Raw genomic sequence first — 23,158 nt, 5'->3', positions numbered from 1 at the left:
AGTGTTGTAATGCTTTAGTTACAGAGTACTACAGTTTCAGTCATCCTAAAACCCAATTTCCAAGATAGCAAGAATGAAGAATGTTTAAAGTAGTTGCCATAAATACTCATAAAAAATTCAGTCAGAAAGATGAAGAAACGAGTCCCACTCTTTAGGTATAAAGAAATTTAATTGAGTTAAATATTTTTACCTGCACATTCCTCAACTTATTCTGTATTATGTCCCCACATCAAATTGAGGAAATATATTTTAGATTTCACTCAAAATGTGTTTCATTCAGTCAGTTAACTTTGGACCTGCAGTTTCATAATAGAACACTAACATTTCTAAAGAAGATCTATTGAAGCTTGACAATCACCTCAGTTAAGCTAAGGAAATCTACTATTGTAAATGATCTTGCATGTGCTTATAACTGGCTATGCATATTTGAACGCTCTTGTAAATGATCTTGCATGTGCATATAACTTGCTAGGCATATATGAAATATACAACACAGGATGTGGTTTATTGCTGAAAACATTACAATAATTTGTTTTTAGTCATCATAAGAAGCATTGTTGCCTAGCTGGCAACATAAGTGTTTTTAAATATATTGAAAAGAAAATATTGCTTTGAGTTGCATTCTATTCAAATGCTTGACAGAATGGCATTTCTATCCAAGTTCTTGTTACACTTTTACAGCTTGTTCATATGTGACTAGAGAAGCTTTAGGGTCAAAGTATATTATTGTTAATTTGCTAGTGTATTAAACATTAGGTGGAGTATAATATAGTTAGCCCCCTTGCACTCATGGAAGGGGTTTCCTCCAGCAGATACCAGATCGAAGGTGCAGATTAAATCTGGCTGCTTATGAGTCTCCCATTCTAGATGCAAAATGAATGGTATAAAGTAACACAAAAGAAGAACGGAAAGCATGCATGACTTTTAAATTTAGTCAAAAGGCTTTTATAATCTTAGATTCTAGATTTTTTAAAAAATGCATGTTTCATTGTTTTCTGCTCGTAACATATACCGTATTTTTCGCTCTATAGGACGCATAGGATGCACCAGACCATAGGAGGGGGAGAACAGGAAAAAAAAATTCTCCCCCTCTCTGCTCAGCGTCCCTTCAGCAAAGCGGTAGGAGAAATGGAGCCCCTTCCATTTCTCCTGCCGCTTCGCTGAAGGGGCGCTGCACAAAGAGGGGGAGATTTTTTTTCCTTGTTCTCCCCCTCTAAAACAAGGTGCGTTCTGTGCGTTCAAGGTGCGTTCACCCAAAGCCTCTGGAGCCCAGCGGGAGTTCCTTTCGACCTGCTCTTTGGGGCTGGCGGGGGGAAGCGCTGCTTTCCCCCACCGCCAGCCCCATAGACCAGGTTGGGGCGCACCGCCTTCCTGCTGCTCCCCGAGCTTGTGGGGCTGGCGGTGGGGGGAAGCGTTGCAGCCTTCCCCCCACCTTCGTACAGCCTTCGTAGCTTCTGCAGGGCAGCGGGGTGAAGGCACCCCGCTGCCCTGCGGAGGCTTTGCGCAGACATCCGCAAGCTAGAACAGCGAGACGGAGCGCTCCTCAGCGCTCCGTCTCCCTGTTCTGGCTTTGGGCTTAGCCGCGCAGCCTGCATTCGCTCTATAGGACGCACACACATTTCCCCTTAATTTTTGGAGGGGAAAAAGTGTGTCCTATAGAGCGAAAAATACGGTACATACTAAAAAGATGCATGCATCTTTGGTTAGATTTTCTTTATTTATAAAAAATGTTTATATACCATTATGTCATTAAAAAAAAATCAAAGCAGTTTAGAACAGTAAAACATAAAACTCTACAATATAAACCATATTAAAAGTTAAAAACAGACATCAATTAAGCATTGTGGAAAGATGTATTCAAACTGCCTATTTGGGCCTGGCAGAATAGAAAATTTTCAGCATGCATTTAAAAGTTGTTTTGTATTCTTTGTTTTATAGAATATATATAATAATGTTATGTTACTAAGCAATTAAAAAAAAAACACCAAGAAAAAATTTACAACCCCCCCAAGCATGCATTTAAAAGTTGTCACAAAAGGTGCCTGCTGAATCACTATTGGCAGAGTATTCCGCCAATGATCAGGGTGATGGAAGTTGTAATTCGACAACACTTGGAGGCTAACCCTGTCATAAAATGTTTGTTAAATAATGTGGTCGTACTACTTTGATGAAACTACATCTAAGTCTAAGAAGCATTGCCATCCAAATTGGTATTTGTAAATTATATGGAATGTGTGTTAATGTTTTCTATATTAAAGTGACAGGCCATATATTCACACAGATGGAATGTATATGTACACCCCACCCTTCTAATGTATAGTCATTACTTAGGACAGCTTGCCGCAGTTAAGGTCATCTATATAATACAATAACACTTAATAAAATAGCCATTTAAAGTACAAGAGAGACAAACTGAGCAGATAAAACGGTCATTAGATAGAAACGTTATCTACTGAGTTGGAACAGAAGCCTCCTGAAACAAAAAAATAATAATCCTGAACTATTCAACAAAAATAACAAGGGGGAGTCCAGCTGAATCTGAAAGCTAGACTATAGACAAGAAATATCTTGGAAGTAGGGGCATGAGCTAAATCCTTTATAACCTCAGTTAGAATGGAAGGCCACCACCTGTACAGCAGTAAAGATCAGCCTTGTTATATAAACTTTCTACATAGGATAGCTGAATGAGCTCCACAAATGCTTTCCTGATTACCTTCTTGATCTTCAGTGTTCTGTTATGCAATCAGAAGTCTGTGGTGCGACTGAAACAGCAATATAGGATACATCCCTATTCTAAAAGAGAGGTGGAAACCACAAGCCCAGCTGCTGAATGTGACCCTCCAACCCCACCCCACCCTTTACGTGGCCCTTGGAACTCTCCATGGGCTGCAACTCTCACTAGTCTTCCTTCATACCCTCCTTGAGGCAGGTGGGTGCATTTAGAAACCCCTGGCTTCTGTGTGGCTGGGAGCTATCTTATTGTACAAAGGTTAAGAGGCATATCCATTATTCTACCCACTTTTGCCTTGGACCACACACACACCTTTGTCTCCAGGTTTGCCCATTATTCTCCTAAAATATGATCCTTAGACTCCCCCTCCCTCAACTTAGGGCTAGGAAATTATTTTTCCTAAGACAATCCATTGCAAGCCTAACTATGACTATAATAAGAGGAGGCAAGAGTTACAACCATGCGGCCAATTTTTGTTGTAAGTGTAGCGCTTGTCCTTTTCTGGTTTTGGTAGATCTTTGAGCAAGATCCCCTAAGTTGGGATACTTCTTCTGGCCTTCAGTTACTGTTGCTCGTACACTAACCCTCTTTCTCCTGGTCCAGTCTAGATAGCTAGCATGAGAGAGTAGACAAGGTGAAGTGGAGATCACTCCTCTTCCTCTTGTCACTCTCTTAGAGAGGACTGATGGCTGTGCAGCAACAGCAAGGAGTAGCAGAACTGGACCAGAAAGCTTGCTGAGGCAATAACCTTGGCAGGTGTTTGATGACATGGACTCCTGACAACAAACATAGGGTAGAACACACATTTTGTTTCCACCAGATGTCTTCAAAACTCAGGAGATGTTTCTCTACCATAAATCAAGGCGAGGTAGGTGTGACTTCCAGTGGCTAAGAATTGGGCAAGAAGGTCAATTGTTAATCCTTCTCTTTCTGGGTGCTTTTTTCCTCTCTAGCTAGCAAGGGCTCCTAGACTGTGCTTCCATCTGGAAGTGAGTTTGGGGGATTGTAGTTAAGTGAATAGTGAATGGCTTCTTTGCTAGCAGTCTCAGCCTGCTTTAAAGTGGAAAACCTATAGCTGAGTTTTGCAGACAGGCAGTGGAGATGGAATGGGTAGGCCTGCCCAGAAATGTAATGGCAATGCAAGATGCACTGAGCAGGGCTATTACCGTATTTTTCGTCCCATAGGGCGCTCTGGCCCATAGGACGCACCTAGGTTTTTTTTGGGGGGGGGGGAATAAAGGAAAAAATTTTCCCCTTTATTTCCCCCCCAAAACCAGGTCGGGGAACAGCGGGATGGCGGCGCTCCGCCTCCCTGCTGTCCCCCGAGCTTGTGGGCTGCAGGCTGCTGCCCGCAAGCCTTGCGAGCCCGCGGGAACTCCCCCCGGGCGCGCAAGGCTTGTGGATAGCTTCCTGAAGCCTGGAGAGCGAGAGGGGTTGGTGCGCACCGACCCCTCTCGCTCTCCAGGCTTCAGCGAAAGCCTGCATTCGCCCCATAGGACGCACACACATTTCCCCTTCATTTTTGGAGGGGAAAAAGTGCGTCCTATAGGGCGAAAAATACGGTAAATGGAACAGAATGGTGTAGTAGCAGGTGGGAAATTCATTTTGCTCAGTGGTGGGAGACAGGAGGACTAATTTGCTAACTTTATTACTAGCATTAATATTCTACCATTCTATAAAAATTGAAGTTGGTAGAAGAGGTGAGAGTAGGATTACCTTAGCATAATGCTGCTTTTCTTTTATTTGTTGCCTAACATGTAATGCATTTGTTTGGATGTATTAATAATGAATTCATTCTTGTTTGCTTCGATTCTAGGAGTTTGCGGCACTTACTAAAGAACTTAATGTTTGCAGAGAACAACTCCTTGAAAGGGAAGAAGAAATTGCAGAACTGAAAGCAGAACGAAATAATACAAGGGTTAGTTAATTATCTGATATCATTTTGTTGCTATTGCATGCAATGTTGCTCTTGACTTTGCTTTTTAAATTAAAGGGGGAAGTGAATGGATAGAACCTTAAGCTATGCTCTTACCTTTCTGAATATGGTGCTTCTGTGTGACATGTATGTTTGGGATGTGCAAGGCTTGAAAAAATGAATGAATGAATGAATAAATAAATAAATATATAAATTTTATAAATATACAGCTGTCAAATCAAAATCAGATAAGCCACAGATTGCACTAATAGGGCAATGTGTATAACAAGTAAGATGTTATATGCAAGCTGTATTGAGCTAAAAATGCTGCAAACCAGGAAGTTAGTAAATGAATTGTGAGTATGTTTATGGAAGAGGAAGTATTAAGAGCCCAAGGATGACCAAACAGTGTTATTGCCTGGTGCTGCATGCAGACTAACCCAGTACAGTGGTACCTTGGAAGTCGAACGGAATCCGTTCCGGAAGTCCGTTTGACTTCCAAAACATTTGGAAACCAAGGCGCTGCTTCCAGTTGGCTGCAGGAAGCTCCAGCCAATCGGAAGCTGCGGAAGCCACGTTGGACGTTCGGGTTCCAAAGAACGTTCGCAAACCGGAACACTCACTTCCGGGTTTGCGGCGTTCGGGAGCCAAAACGTTCGACTCACAAGGCGTTTGGGATCCAAGGTACGACTGTATGAATTTATGCTGGGAAATGTAGTAGAGTGGCTCATGGGTGCACGCCTACTACATGTGTGGGAATGGATATCTTCCTTTTGTACCTACATATTCCACACAGTGAATTTTGGTGTTAATTCAGCAAATATGACTCCTGTGTGATAAAGTATGAATTTGTCCTTACCAGTCAAATGTATTTTTCTGAATGCTGAACTTAAGAGTTTCAGAATGAAATTATAATCATAAATTGCCACCAGGTATGATTTCTTGCCAGTATTGCCCATCGTAAGCTTCGGATATAACATTATTTAGCTAAACGTACTGTTTTACTGAGTTCTGGAAATCCCCAGGAGTGCAACCAAAAGCTTGCATGTTTGGACTGGTAGCTCTTGGAGATCTCATCATCTTTACTCCTCCAGGCACAGTTTTGAGAATCAGCTTGAATTTATATTTGGTAGTCAGTGCCAGTAGTTGATTACTTGCCATTGAATCTTTCTAGTTATTCAGGATTAACCCACTTATGTTTCAGTATGGTAATAATAGTATAATTAGAGCATTTGTGATTCAACTGTGTAAAGAATTTTTTTTTGAAAGTGTCATTGGATTTCCTTTATAAAGCCAAATGAAATGTATCACTGCTCAAGATCTTAGGAATCATCTTTTGACCTTTTGGGTAATCATCAATTTTGTCATTCTCTATTTCACCAAATTAGGGCAATACCACACCAGCAAATTTAGCAGCAAGACAGAGCCATATAAAAACACAGTAGCAGTTCCTGTCTATTTGGGGAAATTCCCAGTATTCAGGAGTATATTTGTAAACTAAAAGGGAGTAGGGTTAAAAAACCCATATGGCCTAACAGGGAACTATTCTCAGCGGCTTCTGCAACTTCTGGAATGATGTGTGTGTGTGTGTGTGTTGGTGGGAGGATATAGTATATTGCAGATAAGAGGGAATTGGCCTCTTTGAACCAGGTTGGGGAAGGCAGTCCAGCAACAGCTGAAGGACCATGGGTTAGCCAGTTTTACATGGGAGCTTAAATTCTCATAATGCTGAACTCTGTATCCTTTGTGAAAAACACTACATAACAATTTTGCTTAATACAATTATAAATGATGCTCAAATTTGCTGTTGTCACTAGTTAAGTAACTTATTGGATCTCAGCTAAAAACACTGCGGGTGATTTATCATTCTATAGGAGACTTTTGCAATTAACTTGCTATGGATGGATCTGAGACCTCTGCAAGGAGGAAAGCAGCTGGGGAGGGCAGTTCTTAGGAAAGGCTAAGCATTTCAGTGGATTTGAAGTGGTGAGGATATAAGACATGTAGAGGTAGATTGTGTAGTTTTATCCTTAGTGAGAAGCTTCCCTGGCTATTAAAGGAATCGCTATAAAGGCTGAGATTACAAGAGAGCATTGATATATGTAAAAATAAATTGTTGGCAGATTATTTATCTGACTTGAGGAAAAAAGAAAACTTTTGAAAATGTCTTCCTATTCTTTTTGGTTAGCAAAGTACATGGTTTTTTTCCTCAGTTGAATTTGCCATGAAACTTTCTGGGCTACACAATTTTTCAGGCAGTCAAAGTTAAAAGAGATCATTTTTAAGACAAACAGAATTCTGTAACTCATGTGGTCATAAACAATCCATCATTGCGGGTTTGGGGTGCACATTGCATCATGATTTTATTTTCAAACAATAGCATAGCGTTTCTCTTCAGATGCTTAGAATGGAATTCATCTGTCTTCCTCATCTAAATTTTGGCTATTTTTCAGCTGCTGTTAGAGCATTTGGAATGTCTTGTCTCCCGGCATGAGCGATCTCTTAGAATGACTGTAGTAAAGAGACAGGCTCAATCTCCAGCAGGCGTTTCTAGTGAAGTAGAAGTTCTCAAAGCACTAAAATCCCTATTTGAACACCACAAAGCCCTTGATGAAAAGGTAAATGTACTGAGTGCATTGTTTATTATTTGAGAAATGTATTTATACATTTGAGAAATGTATAAGAAATGGTTATGGCAAACTAATTAAGTGCATTAGTGTAAAAACAGTCTGTCGTTCAAAATTACTCATGTAATGCAAGTGGAAAAAATAGCTGGCTGACTTGTAAAACTTGTTTGTCTTTGTAATAACTAGCTTACCTTTGTAAGTTTACCTTGTTATAACTAGCTTACCTTTCTAAGCAGGTGTCAGCCAGTGAATTGGTCTTCTAAGGCAGTCCCCTTGGTAAAACAAACAGAAAAAGTGAAAATAACATTTGCCTTCTACTTTTGTTCAGTTGAAGCTTGATAGCACTGCTGTCTACTCCAAAATATAGATGCCAGGAAAGTGGTGGCAATGTCAAATTGGAGTGCGACAGTCTTTTATTATGGTGCCTTCCCAGTCCCTTTTCATCGGTTTAGTTCAACTCTTTGTTCCCCTTTTTGCTTCATTCTGTTTCTTCCTCCCTTTTTCCCAACTTTTGGTATGCGCATAGGGGAAGAGACAGGAAATGAAAACACTTTAATGCATTTGGGTGGTGGGTGGGATCTGTGCCACTTTTAAATTGTGACATAGGAAAAAAAAGAAGTGGTAAGAGCAGAGGGGCCAGCTTAGCCTAATACTGTTAGACGTATATGCTGTAATGCAAGAGAGAGCTTAGCTTCTTCAAGTCCCCTTCCTGACTTCTTCCCCTTCTGAGGGTTGGGACACCCTTCTGAAAAGGTGGGCTGTGATGTAGGGGGCTGAGGGGAAAGGGGATCACTGAAAACAGTGGGTTGTGAGGGAGACGGGGAGGCAGGGAATTCATCCAGTTGCCTCCTGTGTGCTTTTTCTATGGATCCAGTTCAGTATGACTATATGACTGCCCATCAAACAGTATGGATAGGCATTGTGAAATTTGAAGTTAAGCAGTTGAAGTCCCAATGACTTCAGAAGAGGCTTATCCTTAACTTTGGTTGAACAGTGCCCTTATTTCCCATTTCATAGAGAACGGTGTTCTGTTCAGTAGCTTCCATCTCTTGCTTTTGGGAAGTTCTGGGCATTTAGCCTTTTGAGTAAGCAATCTTACTCAGATCTTTTGAGTAAGCAGTCTTACTCAAATCAATAAACAAGTTCATTTATTTCAATTAATCTACTCTGAGTGTGACTAACATCAGATGGCACACCTGGTCTTTAAGCAAATATTTCATTAGTAGAAAAGCCATGGATGGTGGCTTTGATTGTAAGGATTGTGAGCAGAAATTTGCTCATGGAGTAAGACTTTTGATGTGGTGTAGGGATTGTAGGTGGCTTGGGTTGTGGAAATGAGAACCTTCTATATGATCAAGATTTACCCTTATGCTTGGGCTTTATTGGATCCAGACCCATAAGGTTTATACAGCGTATTCACAGGTGACATATTGATCAATTGAAATTTTATATTTTAATTGTTATAACAACCAATTTCTTTGCTTGTTTAGTCAAGAAAGATGAAATACAATATGATAAAATTAATATATTTAAAATCAATTCATCCTATCTAACCATGATATTGTTACCAGTCCACATTTCTGTAGTATAGCTAATACTATACTATTAAGCTTGTCTGAGCCAGAGGTTCATTGCCTGCAAATGAAATAGGAGTTCTGAATGTATATTGGCTCCATATTGATTTTGCATAAGCTGCTTGTTGTTTGGCATTCCATAGATATTGGAAGAAATGTTTCGGTTGTTACTTTATTGTTTTTAAGAATTTAAAGATAATGTTCATTGCCAAAAATAAATATATAACTGCATGTAAATCAAAACTTCTGCACAGTTTAGTTTTGGAATCGTTTGTGTTCACACCTTGGCTCTATCTTTTTTAGGTAAGGGAAAGATTACGAGTAGCACTTGAAAGATGTAGCTTGTTGGAGGAAGAACTGGGTACTACACACAAGGAGGTAGGTCATTTCCTTAAAACAAAAACTCCTCTTGTCAGCTCTGAAGGAGCTATTGACTTTTTGAGGGGCCCAAAGAACTATGACTGAAAGGAAAGGGTTAGAATCAGTGAAATGCTCCCATTGCATCTCTTGGTCCTGCTGCGAATTCTAAACACAGATTCAAAAGTTTGTGAAGCAGCGTGTCTTCATTCATTCACTTTATTATTTGTGTACCACTTTCTGACAACTCCCCCCCTCAAACTCAAAGCAGCCTACAACAAAGATACAGATGCATTTCAAACACTGCCCCCCCCAGCAAATCATAGCATAGGAAAACAATAACATAGTAACAATTTCATAATATGTAGCAAAACAAAAATATAACAACATACCCTGAAACACATTCCTATACTATAAATATATAACAAGATTACTTAAACAACATTCAGCATTCATACAAAAATAACAAGGGAGTTTCACAGTTTCACCTTAGTCCTAGAAACTCCCCTCCCTTGATGTTGCTCACAGTCCCTCTCCTGCAGCAGCTTCTTTGAAGGCTTCCCAAGGGCAAAGGGTGGGGTAGCTAGAAACACCCCTCCCTGTCTTCTGCAGGATAGGGACTTTGTGCAGCTTGGTGATGTTGGGAATACATTTTCCATGGTGTCTTCTCTCTAAATGCAATCTTTTCAGCTGTGGACATGTCACTGCAAGGTTTCAGTCAGTCCTAAGAGCCAATTCACCCAACTCCATTCACTTATTAAGTAAATGGCAGTCATAGATCATTTGTTTTGCAGAAGGTTTCGTGTCTGACAGTTGAGTACTCCTCAAAGGCAAGCTTACCATTTGACAAATATCCTCTAAATAGATTATAGAAATCAGTTCCAATTCTGCTTTAAAATTGAGGGCGGTAGTATATCTGTTGCCTATTTATTCATAAATGCAGAATTTCTATCTTTGCAAATGTTAACTGCTCCTTTTTTAATTTCTGAATTAATATCCTTTATTACCATAACTGAAACAATACTTTAATTTCATTTTCAGTTAATGATTTTGAAAGAACAGAACAATCAGAAAAGAACTCAAGCTGATGGGATGCCTGATGTTAATCATGATCAGGAGAATGCACCTAGCACTAATGGGAAGGTAGGTGGAAACCTTGGTCTTGTAGGGCTTGTTCACTCATCATTTCTGGGGAAATAAATCTTAAACACAGTGTGGGTCTCAGGTGCACCTACACCATCATCTCATTCCGATGAGAAAGTAGTGAGTGAAAGCAGCTTTATACAAACATAAATGTGTTGTCTCTGTCATCTCCTGATCAAACGCTCCAAATCTTTTCAGGGAATGGATTTGTGGTACAGAAAACACCATTTTCAGATAAACATGGTTTCAATTTGATTTACTCATTGTTTCTTGAATCTCTGGCAATGAGACCAGAGACTCATCCCTTTGAAACTTTTCCTCCTAGGAAATAGTAAATGAGCAGACCTTAATCATGCCTGAATTATGACAGCTTTAACTTGAAAAATTATGGTAGTATGTAGTACATCATATTGTACTGGTCTTCTAAAAATAATAATTTTTTCCCCAAATAGAGATCTTCCAATGGCTCTCTAAGTCATGATGAAGACCTTGCTAAAGTAATAGAACTTCAAGATGTCATAGAGATGCAAACTAAAGAGCAGGCTCAAATGAAAGAACGTATAACGGCCCTTTCTAACAGAGTAGCAGAACTGGAAGAAGATCTTGATACCGCTAGGAAAGATCTAATAAAATCTGAAGAAATGAACACAAAGTTGCAAAGAGATGTAAGAGAGGTAAGGAAATGTCAGTTTTTTGTTTGTGACTTAATGGAAGGATTGAGCAAACATGTTTTAATAAACTCTCAAGTGGGATTTTAAAACTTGTATTTGTAGTTGGCTGTATGAACTTCTGCTCAAAAATTCTCTTTTTTTCTGGGTTTTACATGCAGTGTGAATCTTGATTTGGCAGCCATATAAATTAATGTTCTGATCGGGGGGAAATCCAAGTCTGTTTTTATTAACTTCTGCATAGGCTGGCACCTGATTAATATGATTACTGGTGGATCTTGAAAAGATAAGCACCTCCTATTAAAAGGGCTGAAGTAACCACATCACATACTTTGGTATTGAGTATATACATAAACTAGGGATTCAAAGAACTATTTAGGCTTAAAGCTTACAATTACCCCTGTAAATCTTGACTGTTTTGCTTGGAACAATCTACAATTATTCCTTATCACAACTTCTTTTGAAGCACTCCTCATTTTCCAAAGCATATTATTATAGATTGGAAACTTTTGCAAATCTTGATCTTGAACTTGTTAAGATCAGTAAGAATTGGCAACTTCCATAGTGTCAAGGCCCACGAAGTAAAAGAAAGGTGCAATTATTTCAAAGGATCTTTTGATCACTCTTATATTTCCATGCCTGATTTCTCAAGACAGTCTATTAAACACACTTAATGAAGAGAGACTATTTAACACTTAGGGACTATGTATTTCCTTAATCTCCTTACAATTTTTACAACTTAGGCAATGGCTCAAAAGGAAGATATGGAAGAGCGAATCACAACCCTTGAAAAACGCTACCTCGCTGCACAACGTGAAGCTACATCCGTGCATGACCTCAATGATAAACTTGAAAACGAAATTGCTAATAAAGATTCTCTGCACCGACAGGTAGAAACTGTTAATTATAGTAATAAAGCAAAACTTTATCGAGCTGTGATAGCTCTCCATAATCTGCTTAACATACTTGATATGAGAAATATGAAAGAGACAACTTTGCAGCAGCGCAGGTAAGAATGCCATGCATTCACAAAGAATTAAATAACTGGTTTTATGCAACAGTTGTGTGAGAACAAGGCCACTTGTGCAATTGAGCTTTCCCACCATCTACTCCCCCAAAAAACTGCTTCTGGGGTGGGGTTCCTCAGGAAAAAAAGGGTTGGAATATCACCTGGGGGACAGCAGCAGGAAGAAATAATCTAAGAAAATTTGCCAGCCTTGCACTTCAGTAAGTGACTTGCACAATAGGTAAAAATATTCAGTTTGCTGGTGATATAACTAGTTAGTCTATATGTTTTGTATATATCTAACTATAACCAGAAAAATGGCTTGTATACTGTACAGATGGCCATGGGTAAACTCAACAGAGCATGATATTAGGAGCTTATTTTTTATTTTAAAAATTGTATCCTATTGTTTACAGTAGCATTCCATCCTTGGTTATTTTTGTAGTGTACTGTATGTTGGAAATGAACTTCTGAATTTCCATTTGAAACGCTTATACCATGTTCATATGTTGCTCATGAAAATTATCTGCGTTTGTGAGCAGTGTTCTGTGTGAGACAACTTGCATGATATTGGAAGCTAATAAAAGCTATTCCCTACGATTTCACACAAATTTTCTCACAACATGACTGTTCAATACCAATAAAAAGAGCTTTTGAAAGTAACATTTGGAAAAATATATGGAGCATTAGTTATAAGTAAATTAATGGTGTTCTTGCCTTGCTAGAGTGAAGATAAGAACAGGCAGTTACAGGAGCGACTGGAACTAGCTGAGCAAAAATTGCAGCAGACTCTCAGAAAAGCAGAGACTCTGCCAGAGGTGGAGGCTGAACTGGCTCAGAGAGTTGCAGCACTTACAAAGGTAGGGCTGTGATACTTTGTACTGTGAAAAACTGTGTCTTCAGTGGAAACAATTTGTTCTTGGTAATTTAGTTCTAATCCCACCCTTCACCCTGGGTTAACAAATACTTGACATAGTACTTTATATTTATATGATTTCTTAGTTCTGTAACATAAAACAATTCATGTTTTTATAGTTTGGAGGTTGCTTGAGCAACTCTTGTGTCAGCTGTAGGTGTTGCATTATAAAGTCCTTCTGCATTTCCTGGTGGAGTAAACTATATCCGTAAACAATGTTATGCCCAGTATTTACAAATGGATTATTGGCTGCCTTTTATAGTCTTCATGTTGTTGTTGCTGCTGCTGCTGTTGTTGTTGTTGTTGCTGTTGTTGCCACCTTTTCTGTTCCTTATTGTCTTTCGTTACCTGACATTTGCCTCCTGGGAATTCTGCAGCTAAATTTGCTAAACAGTTGGAACATCATCCAAGCTAAGGAAGGTCAAATTTGTACAAGGGATGCTAATCCTTATTTCTCTATGCATGGCTTTTTTAAAACCATTAAAATGAAAGGTAGTAGGAAAGAAACAGTGTTCAATGTATTTTATTCCATTGCAGTGTGTGAACAGAAATAGCAGTCTGCATAAATCACAAAATTCTCATTTGCTAATAGTTTTTCTGGGTGAATTTTCAAATTTTAATTAGCAGTATGATTTATAATAGGCTGAAGAAAGACATGGTAACATTGAAGAACGATTGAGGCAGATGGAAGCCCAGCTAGAGGAGAAAAATCAGGAATTGCTAAGGGTATGTTAAAGCAGTGATGACTACCATCTCCCCTCACCCTACTTTCAAACTTGAAAAAAAAATCAGGTTAGCAATGCAAAATGTAGGCTTATATTCCTCATAAAGTGAACTGAATGGGCAAGCTTATATCTTAACTGGATACTTGAAGTACTTGCGTGGGCCTTGGATGTTCAATAGCACTGGTGGGTGAATTGGCCTCTTAGAACAATGTCAGCTCCTATAACTAAATTTTTAAATAACTAATTAGAGAACATGTTTAGTGAAAGTACCTGTTGTAAAGCTGCTGTCACAATTATCAGTGGCTAAAAGTTCTGGAAGCTATCATAATAAATATTATTCAGAATCACATTGCTATTTTTTTAGGGCAGGCTCAGGCTTGAATCTGAAAAAGCAAATATATATTATGCTATAAATTAGAGCATCGTGAAAAATATGTATAGCACAATAACTTTGGGACTTTCAGTATTTCTACAAATTAGAGACAGAAAAAAGAGTTGGCTTATGTGATTTTTGCTTTTGGATGTGTACAAATGCTCATAAACTCACTTTGTTTCTTATTATGCCCCTTTCCCGCACATCCCAAAATCTAGGCTCGACAAAGAGAGAAAATGAATGAAGAGCATAATAAACGTTTATCTGATACCGTTGATAAACTTTTGTCTGAATCCAATGAGAGACTTCAGCTTCACCTTAAAGAAAGAATGGCTGCCCTGGAAGATAAAGTAATTGTGAATGTTATGAATGTTGCTTGAAATGCAACAGCAGCTTCAGTTGTAGTTTACCAATTTATTGATGGATATTTAGCCAGACAGAGAGCCAGCGAAAGAACTATATAAACCGTGGGGATGTCTAGTGCACAGCTGTGGTAACACTACTACTTTGTTATGGGCAGAGAAACTTCTCCTAGGAATATACCTTTTGTGTTAAGTGTGTTAAAACAGTGATGTGAGGTTCCTGCTCTGCAATATGCTGCTCTTTTTACAGCTTTGGCTACTTGTAGATAGATGGCTCTTTAGATGGATGGATGGATAGATCTTTTGTTAAGCGTATTTTATTATACACCACCCTGGAACCAGGTGATAAAGAACTATATGTAGTTCTCTTATATTAATGTTTATCTTATTTAAGGAGAGTGTACAAGAGCTCATGTATCTTAAATTGAGCCAAAGAGGCAAACAAGTAGAGTTAAACAAGCAGGTGCTCACATCTATAACTTTTTGATAGTATTTAAAAACTTTAAAATGCTAAGTATTGCAAAGGGTCACATTCTAAAGTCCTAATGAACTTAATTTTGTTCCAGAATGCTCTTGTTCGTGAAGTTGAAAATGCTAAGAAACACGTTGAAGAGCTTCAGAATGAAAAGGTATTGACTGAAAATGAAATGCATTACCTTATAGGATGGTTGTAAAGTAGTGAAACAAAATTAGGCATGAGAAAAAGAATAAATTACCACAACTGTTAAAAAACATGCCTGCTTCGAAGTTGATTGTACCACAGATCATGCTGCAACAGCCCAAGGATCACTAATGCCCGGAAAGCATACATCTGTAATGGAGTCATTTTTTGTTTAGACATTCCCAGAAACTTGCTGAGGTTTTTTCTCTTTACAGTAGGGGTGGCTAACTTCCAGTTTTGGGCCTAATTACACCTCCCCCAGTTATTCTTTCTTCCCCCCGATCCCACTGATGTTGGTGGAAGTAGCAAAAAGAAAAATGTAGTAGACGCAGTACTAACGTTGACATATTGCGCCTTCTACAGTCATCAGATTGATCATTTGACAGAAGAGGGGTCTATAACCCCCTTCAGATAATCTGCATGGATTATTTGAGGAGGGGGAGTTGTGCATGTGAGAGCCTGAGGTGGGTATACTTACCATTGGCATATGGTTCCCTGGAGGGTTGGCCCAAAGGTAAATGTGGCTCTTGAGCCAAAACTGGTTAGCCATCCCAGCTGTTGGGGTGCAGGGAGGAATAGACCCAGTCCCCTGTCCTTTGAAATATCATAGTTATTCAGAGCCATTCTAGAAATAATAAGTAAGTGAGGGACAGTTGACCAAAATGGTTTTTGAAAAAACTTTTCATTGAGATGGGCCTTGAACATTAGAAATTCAAAACAATACTGACCTTATGAACCAATGTATGTGATTTATGTTTTGAAAAGAAATATATAACGGTAAAAGGAATTTATTACTTGCTTTTCTTTGTAGGATCAACTGGTACTAAACATTGAAGCAATGAGGTCTGAAAATGACCAGATGAGGATCAGAGGCCCTTCCCTTCATCATAGGTATAAGTAACAACACATATGCTTTTCTTCATTATAAAGTATTGCTAGATGAATGCCTGCGTCTAAATTACCGCCTCTCCTGGTATGCCCCACAGAGAAACTTACGGTCTTCAAATAAAAACATCTTGAAGGTCCCAGGCCACAGAGAAGTTAGGCTGGCCTCAACTAGAGCCAGGGCTTTTTCGGCTGTGGCTCCGATCTGGTGGAACACTCTGTCACAAGAGACCACGGCCCTGCGGGACTTGACATCTTTCCGCAGGGCCTGCAATACAGAGCTGTTCCACCAGGCCTTTGGCCAGGGCACAGCCTGACTCCCTCCCTCGGCAATCTTCGCGGAGCTCTGGCCCAATGGTTGCCAGTGGCTTGAATTAATTAATTTCATAATGAATGATTTTAGAGTGTTGTTTATGCTGTACTTTTGTACTGTTTTATTGTTGTTAGCCGCCCTGAGCCCGGCTTCGGCTGGGGAGGGCGGGATATAAATAAAATTTATTATTATTATTATTATTACTGACATTTGAGAGAGTGTCTCTTATTAATGCAAAATATGGTATCTGCTCTGGTTTCAGTCGACCACATCTGGGTAGTGTGCCAGATTTCAGATATCCACTGGCACCTTCAGCCATAGCTGACAATCAAACAGATTCTTATAGCACCTCAGTGTTAAGACGTCCACAAAAAGGACGTTTGGCAGCTCTGCGAGATGAACCTTCAAAGGTATGAACTTTTTGTTAAAGCACTCTTATAATAGCATGTTTTAACACACAGTTTTTCATCTCAAAGCTATAAGAAGCCTATTGAAATGATATTTATATATACAAAATAAGGTCCATATTAAAACAAGTTTGAAGATGTTCTTGACTATCAAAGACTTGAGGGTGGATCAAAAGTACTACTTGCAAAATGTGACTTAAAACTCTGTGACTTTTTGATCCAGCGGAGGCTTTCATGAATGGAAGGGAAAGGGAGGGTGATTGATTGACAGGTTTCTTTTGCAATTTCCCCTTTCTTATGCAGCCCTCCCATGCTATTCTGGACAGTCCCCACAAACCCCACCCTGGTGGGGCAGAGGGAAAAAGGAATAAGAAAATAAAATAAAATAGTCTCATTCTCCCTTGTTCACAGAAGCCTCTGCTGGGTCAAAGAACCGTCCGTGAACAGAATAACAGGGTAGCGCAAACAAAAAAAGGGGTGTTACTATGAAAAGAAGCAAAAAGCATGCAGAAGGAAAAAAGAAAATGATTTACCGTATTTTTCGCCCTATAGGACGCACTTTTTCCCCTCCAAAAATGAAGGGGAAATGTGTGTGCGTCCAATGGGGCAAATGCAGGCTTTCGCTGAAGCCTGGAGAGCGAGAGGGGTCGGTGCTCACTGACCCCTCTCGCTCTCCAGGCTTCAGGAAGCTATCCGCAAGCCTTGGGAGCCCGCAGGAGATCCCGCCGGGCTCCCACGGCTTGCGGAGAGCTGCCTGCATCCTGAAGCCTGGGGCGCGCACCCAGGGCTTCGGGCAGCTCTCTGCAAGCCTGGGGAGATCAGCGTGACGTCGTGCCGGGCTCCCTAGGCTTGCGGATAGCAGTCTGTTCAGGGGGCTGGGGTCGGGGGAAGCTCGGGCTTCCCCCGCCCCAGCCCCACGCCTGGGGGGGGGTTTCTTTCTCCCCCCCAAAAAAAACCTAGGTGCGCCCTATGGGGCGAAAAATACGGTATTACTTATCTAATTTGGACCCCTCTGGACCAAGGAAACTCAGATATGTAGAAGTTCCATATGAAATTCCTTTATGAAGGAACAGAGTGGTCTGATCATTTTCTTTTTCCTACCAGCTAAAGCTGTGCACCTAGTTCCAAATGCTGGATTTGAATTATTTGTGTGAAGTAATAAATAGATGGTATTGCTGCTTTGACACACTGAGTTAGTTAATTGTGGGAAGCTGGATTACTGAATTTTGGATGCCCCCCCCCCCCCCCCGCTGATTACTGTTAGGCAGCTAGAATGAGGTCATGACAAAAACAAAATTCTCATCTAAAAAACTGAAGTTTCCAAAGCTATTCAAGAAACTTAAGTAATGGAATTATCTTTTGTTTCACTTACATAATGTTGCTTTTATGTACTATATCTTGATTTTTTATAATCTATCTTATTCGATAGAAATAATAATGACTATGAACATGATATTACAATTATTGTTTTGGTTTTATTGCATTCTTAATATTGCTGCCTTGATGGATTACTGCAGCATGTAAGTTAAGTCTTAGTGATTTTATCTGTCTATCTTATCTTATCTATATGTTAACTGAGAGAAATTTGCAATTAAAACTCAGATCACATATATTAAACAGGTTCAGACTCTTAATGAGCAAGACTGGGAGCGTGCGCAACAAGCAAGTGTGTTGGCAAATGTTGCACAAGCCTTTGAGAGCGATGTTGATATCTCAGATGGTGAGGATGACAGAGAAACAATATTCAGCTCAGTTGACATCTTGTCACCTAGTGGTCAGGCAGATGCCCAGACTTTAGCCATGATGCTTCAGGAACAGTTGGATGCCATCAACAATGAAATTAGGTACAGTATACATTTGTACCTTTAACTTAAATTTCCACTATTTGATGTGAGAATGTATTCTTCCTGTATGTCTAGTTTGTTTACTCTCATTTCTTTTCGTTCACAGAAGTTATAGCAATAGGTGTGTTTAATTTAACCAGTGCTCTTCATTTGTATGGATATAGATATGATTTTTCTACATTGTCAGTTTGCCAGAGTTCTTGAAAAATTAACTCAGTGTGATTATTTCTAACTGCTGTGGTAGTAGCATGGCTTCTCCAAACAGCATGAATCTTTACTTTTTCTTAATGAAGGACCATGTCTGTGAACACAGAGCAAAAATTTAAGATCTGCTGTATTTGGTTATTTTGTGAGTGTTGAATCATTTGCCTTAAAGACAAGCAGCAAATTATTTTTCATGAAAAAGAGCTTTAAGTAAATTTAATGTCCCTACCTAGCTTTAATAGTAGCTGCCACTCTTGAAGAATTCACTCCCCCCCCAAAGGGATATATATGCAGAGAACAGTGTAGGAGTTAGTACAGAGGCTGCAGGCTGGGGGCAAAATGCAGAAATAGCCTCACTATCTTATTTTCTCACAGAAGTCTCTGTTAGATCAAATACTGCATATATCCATGAAGGGATAGTGTTGGATGCAGTCCCAAATGAGTACCTGTTCAGTAGAATTCCAATAGTAATACTGTACCTTTCATGAGGACTTGTAAAGAAGTATAGTGGAACCTTTGTTCTCAAACTTAATCATTTCCGGAAGTCCATTTGACTCCTGCAACTGTTTGAAATCCAAGACGCGGCTTCTTATTGGCTGCAGGAGCTTCCTGCACTCAAGCGGAAGCTGCGTCGGACATTCGGCTTCCAAAAACCTTTTGAAAACCGGAACACTTACTTCCGGGTTATCACCGTTCGGGAGCCGATTTGTTTGTCAACTAAGCCATTTGAGAACCTTAAACTGTACCCTTAAACAGCTTATCATAACTTGAGTTATTGATGAAAATAGCAAATGTTAATTGATGGCAGTGAAACTTTGATAACATTGGCAGATACACTGCATAAAGGAATTGCATTCTTTCTTCCTTTCTTTTTAGACTGATACAAGAAGAAAAGGAAAACACTGAGCAGCGAGCAGAGGAAATTGAAAGCCGTGTTGGTAGTGGGAGTTTAGAGAATCTTGGCCGGTTTCGGTCATTGAGCTCTCTTCCTCCTCCTCCCTTTCCTGGTGGCTCCCTTTCTGGCTCCTCTCCACCTGGCAGTGGTCGTTCCACCCCGCGGCGAATGCCACATAGTCCTGCTCGAGAAGTGGACAGACTAGGCATCATGACACTAGTAAGTGTCTCTGTTTTCCTCCCACACACCCCAGGGGGGAAATCCCTATGATTAGCTCTTGGGTTGTTCCCCATTTTTCTGTGTGTCTTGTATTCTTGTGTTTTCGTACTGGTCAACTTTATCAGGAATTCCAGACTGTTTGCATGTAGCATGCAGTCACCTAACCCCCTGATCAGAAGTTGTCTAGTGTATGTTCAACTTTGACACCTCCCCCCCACGCACACTTAATTTGGAACGGAATGTTGGAAACTTACCATGAATGTTAAACATGAATTGAGTCCCTGGGAGGTGTCCAAGGCTACACACTTCTAGGTAGAGATAAAAGATACAGGTAAAGGACCTCTGGACAGTTAGGTCCAACCAAAAGCGACTATAGGGTGCGGCACTCATCGAAGAAGCTGGCGTTTGTCCACAAACAGCTTTCCTGGTCATGTGGCCATGACTAAACTGCTTCTGGTGCAATGGAACACGATGAAGAGTGCCAGAGTGCACAGAAATGCTTTTTACCTGTTTATGTACTTGCACTGGTGTGCTTTCAAACTGCTAGGTTGGCAGGTGCTGGGTCAGAGCAATGAGAGCTCACCTCATTGCACGGAGTCAAACTGCCAACCTTCCAATCAGCAAGCCCAAGAGGCTCAGTGGTTTAGACCACAGCGCCACCCACTCTAGGTATAGAGTTGCAACTAATCACATTTACACTGCACTCACTCTTACCTGGCTTTTCCATCACTCTTGGCTTCCCTCCAAGGTCTCTAGTCCAGGGCCTTGGGTACTCTTTTTGTTCTTGCTTGTGCTGTTGCTTTTCCTTATTTCTATAATGCATTTTGCTCAGCTTTGACATGAAAGGTTCAGCAGGGGGAGGGGATTGTGATTCCCATTTCCTACCTTTCAAGCAGGAGAAATGAGAATTTACTTGGTCATCTCCAAGGGACTCAGCTCAAAACCAATGTTTATGGAAGGTTTCTGACATTTTGGTCCGTGGTAGAAGAAGCAGAAAGAGCACTCTACTTCTGTCTTTTATTTATGTGGCTTTTAGAAAATTAGTTAAAAATAATCCCTCATGTAAAAAAAAGTCATTTATAGCAATGCTTAACTAGTGTTAAGAATCCAATTTTTAAAATTGACGTGTGATACTGCAGCAACAATACATGAAGGTAATTTACACTCCAGAGTGATCCCTTACTTATGGTTAAGGTATTCCACCCATTATGTCTGCATCAATCTTAAATGCTGCTTTCCAGGGTTATGCTTAAATATTTTCAGTATAGAGAAGTGGTCTGTTTGAGCAATGGTTTCATGAGTAGGTTAAATAGAGCATATGGCTTGTCTTCTCCCGGAGAATGTTTTATAACTGCGAAAATCGTCCCATGTGTTCATGCTTTCTAGTTTGAACAATCAAAATACCTGCTTTATCTTAATTTCTCTTCTTTGCATGCTTCTGTCAGCCTAGTGATTTAAGGAAACATCATAGAAAGGTAACTCTTCAGCCATTAATCTCTGTGGAATCTTGAACAATAAAGTCTAGTATAATTAAACTGTATTTTTAAAATGTAAATGGTTTTTGATCATCATGACCAGAACAAAGAGTTCTCCATGCATACCTCCACTGCTCTCTTGCTAGCCAGGTGTGCTCATCTCCCTATACTATTTCTATGGTAACACTTTGCTATTAAGGGAGGGTGGGGGACAAATAAAGATATATGAAGTCTACACACCTGCCATTTAGAATGTCTTCCCTTCCAGTTGAAGAGCTATGTTTGCATTGTGCATAGTAGGTATTCCTTGTGTATTTTCTCCATGGCTGATTAATCCCCTTACAATCCCTGCAGCGGTAGAACAGATATTAGAACAGGTAGAAGTTCAGTCCTATTCTTCACTTCAGGTTTCTACCAAAGCAAAGTGGGAAGGAACCTGAGCCATGCCAGAAAATAGTACATGCATACCATCAGAACTTGAAACAGATGCTCAAAGCATGTCCATGGAGAAGAGAAATCCGTTTAAATACCCCTCTGAATTCTGGGCATTGACTTCAGAATTAGTCTCAGATTCCACCAAAGTCTATTTCAAATGCTTATAACTGCAAGAAATATGTGTTCTGTGTAAACTGGCAGACCCTAGATAATACATGAACTTGGATTGGTTAGAACAAAATATTGTATCATTGCATACAGTTTTTCTTTGTTGAAACAGAAGCATATAGATGTAGCAACTGTTGAGATTATAAAATCTATAACACCTAAGACTCTTTACTGTGAGTACTCTGCCTCTTAGAGATGAAGTAATACTTAAATTGTGTTTGTTTGCAGTCTCCAGTTTCAAGAGAAGAAGTTAGAGATGACAAGGCTACAATAAAATGTGAGACCTCACCACCCTCTTCACCTCGATCTCTGCATTTGGATAGAACCTATAAGGGTGCCTTGCATACAGTGAGCCATGAAGATTTAAGAGATCTAAGAAAGTAAGTTAAGTTTAAATAGAATATAGCTAAACTGAAGACTGTCATCCTATGTTTTGTCACGTAACATAAAATCAGTATATGATATTGGCTTTTTGGAGTCCTTGGATGCAAACTCATAGCTTCAGGATTTCTCATTGACTCCCAACAGCTCATACTGTGTGTTTCCTCAACTTCCCCTTTCTCCTCCTTGGCTCCCTTTCTCCTCAGACTTCTACTTCCATTGTTTGCTATTTAGTTAGTTATTTACAGAATTTTATACCAGCTATTACTGTTTTTGGGTGGTGTACAATTGAAACAGAACAAAACAGAAAATAGAATACAAACAGAAAATCCCGAAGACACTTTCACAGAAATACTTGTGTGGACAGACTAATTGGGTTGAATATAACCCAAAATGTGTATAGTGCATATTTTTATAGACTTAACTGTATCTGCTCTACAGTTCCACAGGTTCTCAAGATGGACAAGTAAGCAATCCCAGCAGCAGTAATAGTAGCCAAGATTCCCTTCACAAAGCCCCTAAAAAGAAGGGGATAAAATCCTCAATCGGGCGCCTATTTGGTAAGAAAGAAAAGGGTCGACCTGGACAGATCAGCAAAGAGAGCGGAGGACAAGGTTGGTGCATTATTGTACCTAGAACAGAAGGCACAGCAATTCTTAGGCTAATCGTTGTATAGGGTATAAGGTAAAGAAGTCCTAGCTGTGTGGTATGCAGATTACACCTACCTATGCTAGTATAGGCGTAAGTGGAAGTTGGCTTCCTTGGGTATGCAGATGTCTGTCTCAGCAGAAGTCCAAAATGCAAGGTATTAGATCTGAGGCAGATGACTGTGATTTTTCCAGAACTGACCTTAGTAAGCATTTTATATATATTT

The 23,158-nt window shown here is 39.8% G+C and overlaps 1 protein-coding gene across 2 annotated transcripts in view; it reads left to right on the top strand.

Annotated features, from left to right (window-relative positions):
• The window catches only part of PPFIA1 (PTPRF interacting protein alpha 1), a 68,246-nt gene that overhangs the window by 26,100 nt on the left and 18,988 nt on the right, over positions 1-23,158 (top strand). Inside the window, exons 3-19 of one of the 2 annotated variants that reach the window (XM_080982942.1) lie at positions 4,548-4,649; positions 7,100-7,264; positions 9,151-9,225; positions 10,246-10,347; positions 10,800-11,021; positions 11,759-11,905; positions 12,747-12,881; positions 13,580-13,663; positions 14,254-14,385; positions 14,964-15,026; positions 15,870-15,949; positions 16,519-16,666; positions 18,284-18,507; positions 19,588-19,825; positions 21,271-21,300; positions 22,132-22,283; positions 22,726-22,898. In XM_080982942.1, coding sequence (XP_080839068.1) covers positions 4,548-4,649; positions 7,100-7,264; positions 9,151-9,225; positions 10,246-10,347; positions 10,800-11,021; positions 11,759-11,905; positions 12,747-12,881; positions 13,580-13,663; positions 14,254-14,385; positions 14,964-15,026; positions 15,870-15,949; positions 16,519-16,666; positions 18,284-18,507; positions 19,588-19,825; positions 21,271-21,300; positions 22,132-22,283; positions 22,726-22,898 — 2,272 coding nt within the window. Of the gene's footprint in view, positions 1-4,493; positions 4,650-7,099; positions 7,265-9,150; positions 9,226-10,245; positions 10,348-10,799; positions 11,022-11,758; positions 11,906-12,746; positions 12,882-13,579; positions 13,664-14,253; positions 14,386-14,963; positions 15,027-15,869; positions 15,950-16,518; positions 16,667-18,283; positions 18,508-19,587; positions 19,826-21,270; positions 21,301-22,131; positions 22,284-22,725; positions 22,899-23,158 lie in introns of those variants that run through there. The other variant, XM_080982941.1, reaches the window with a different exon arrangement.

Source organism: Podarcis pityusensis, assembly GCF_964106645.2.
Source record: "Podarcis pityusensis genome assembly, chromosome: 1".
Lineage (NCBI taxonomy): Eukaryota > Metazoa > Chordata > Lepidosauria > Squamata > Lacertidae > Podarcis > Podarcis pityusensis.
Note: the sequence above shows the minus strand (reverse complement) of the source record. Positions and strands in the feature narration are given on the sequence as shown.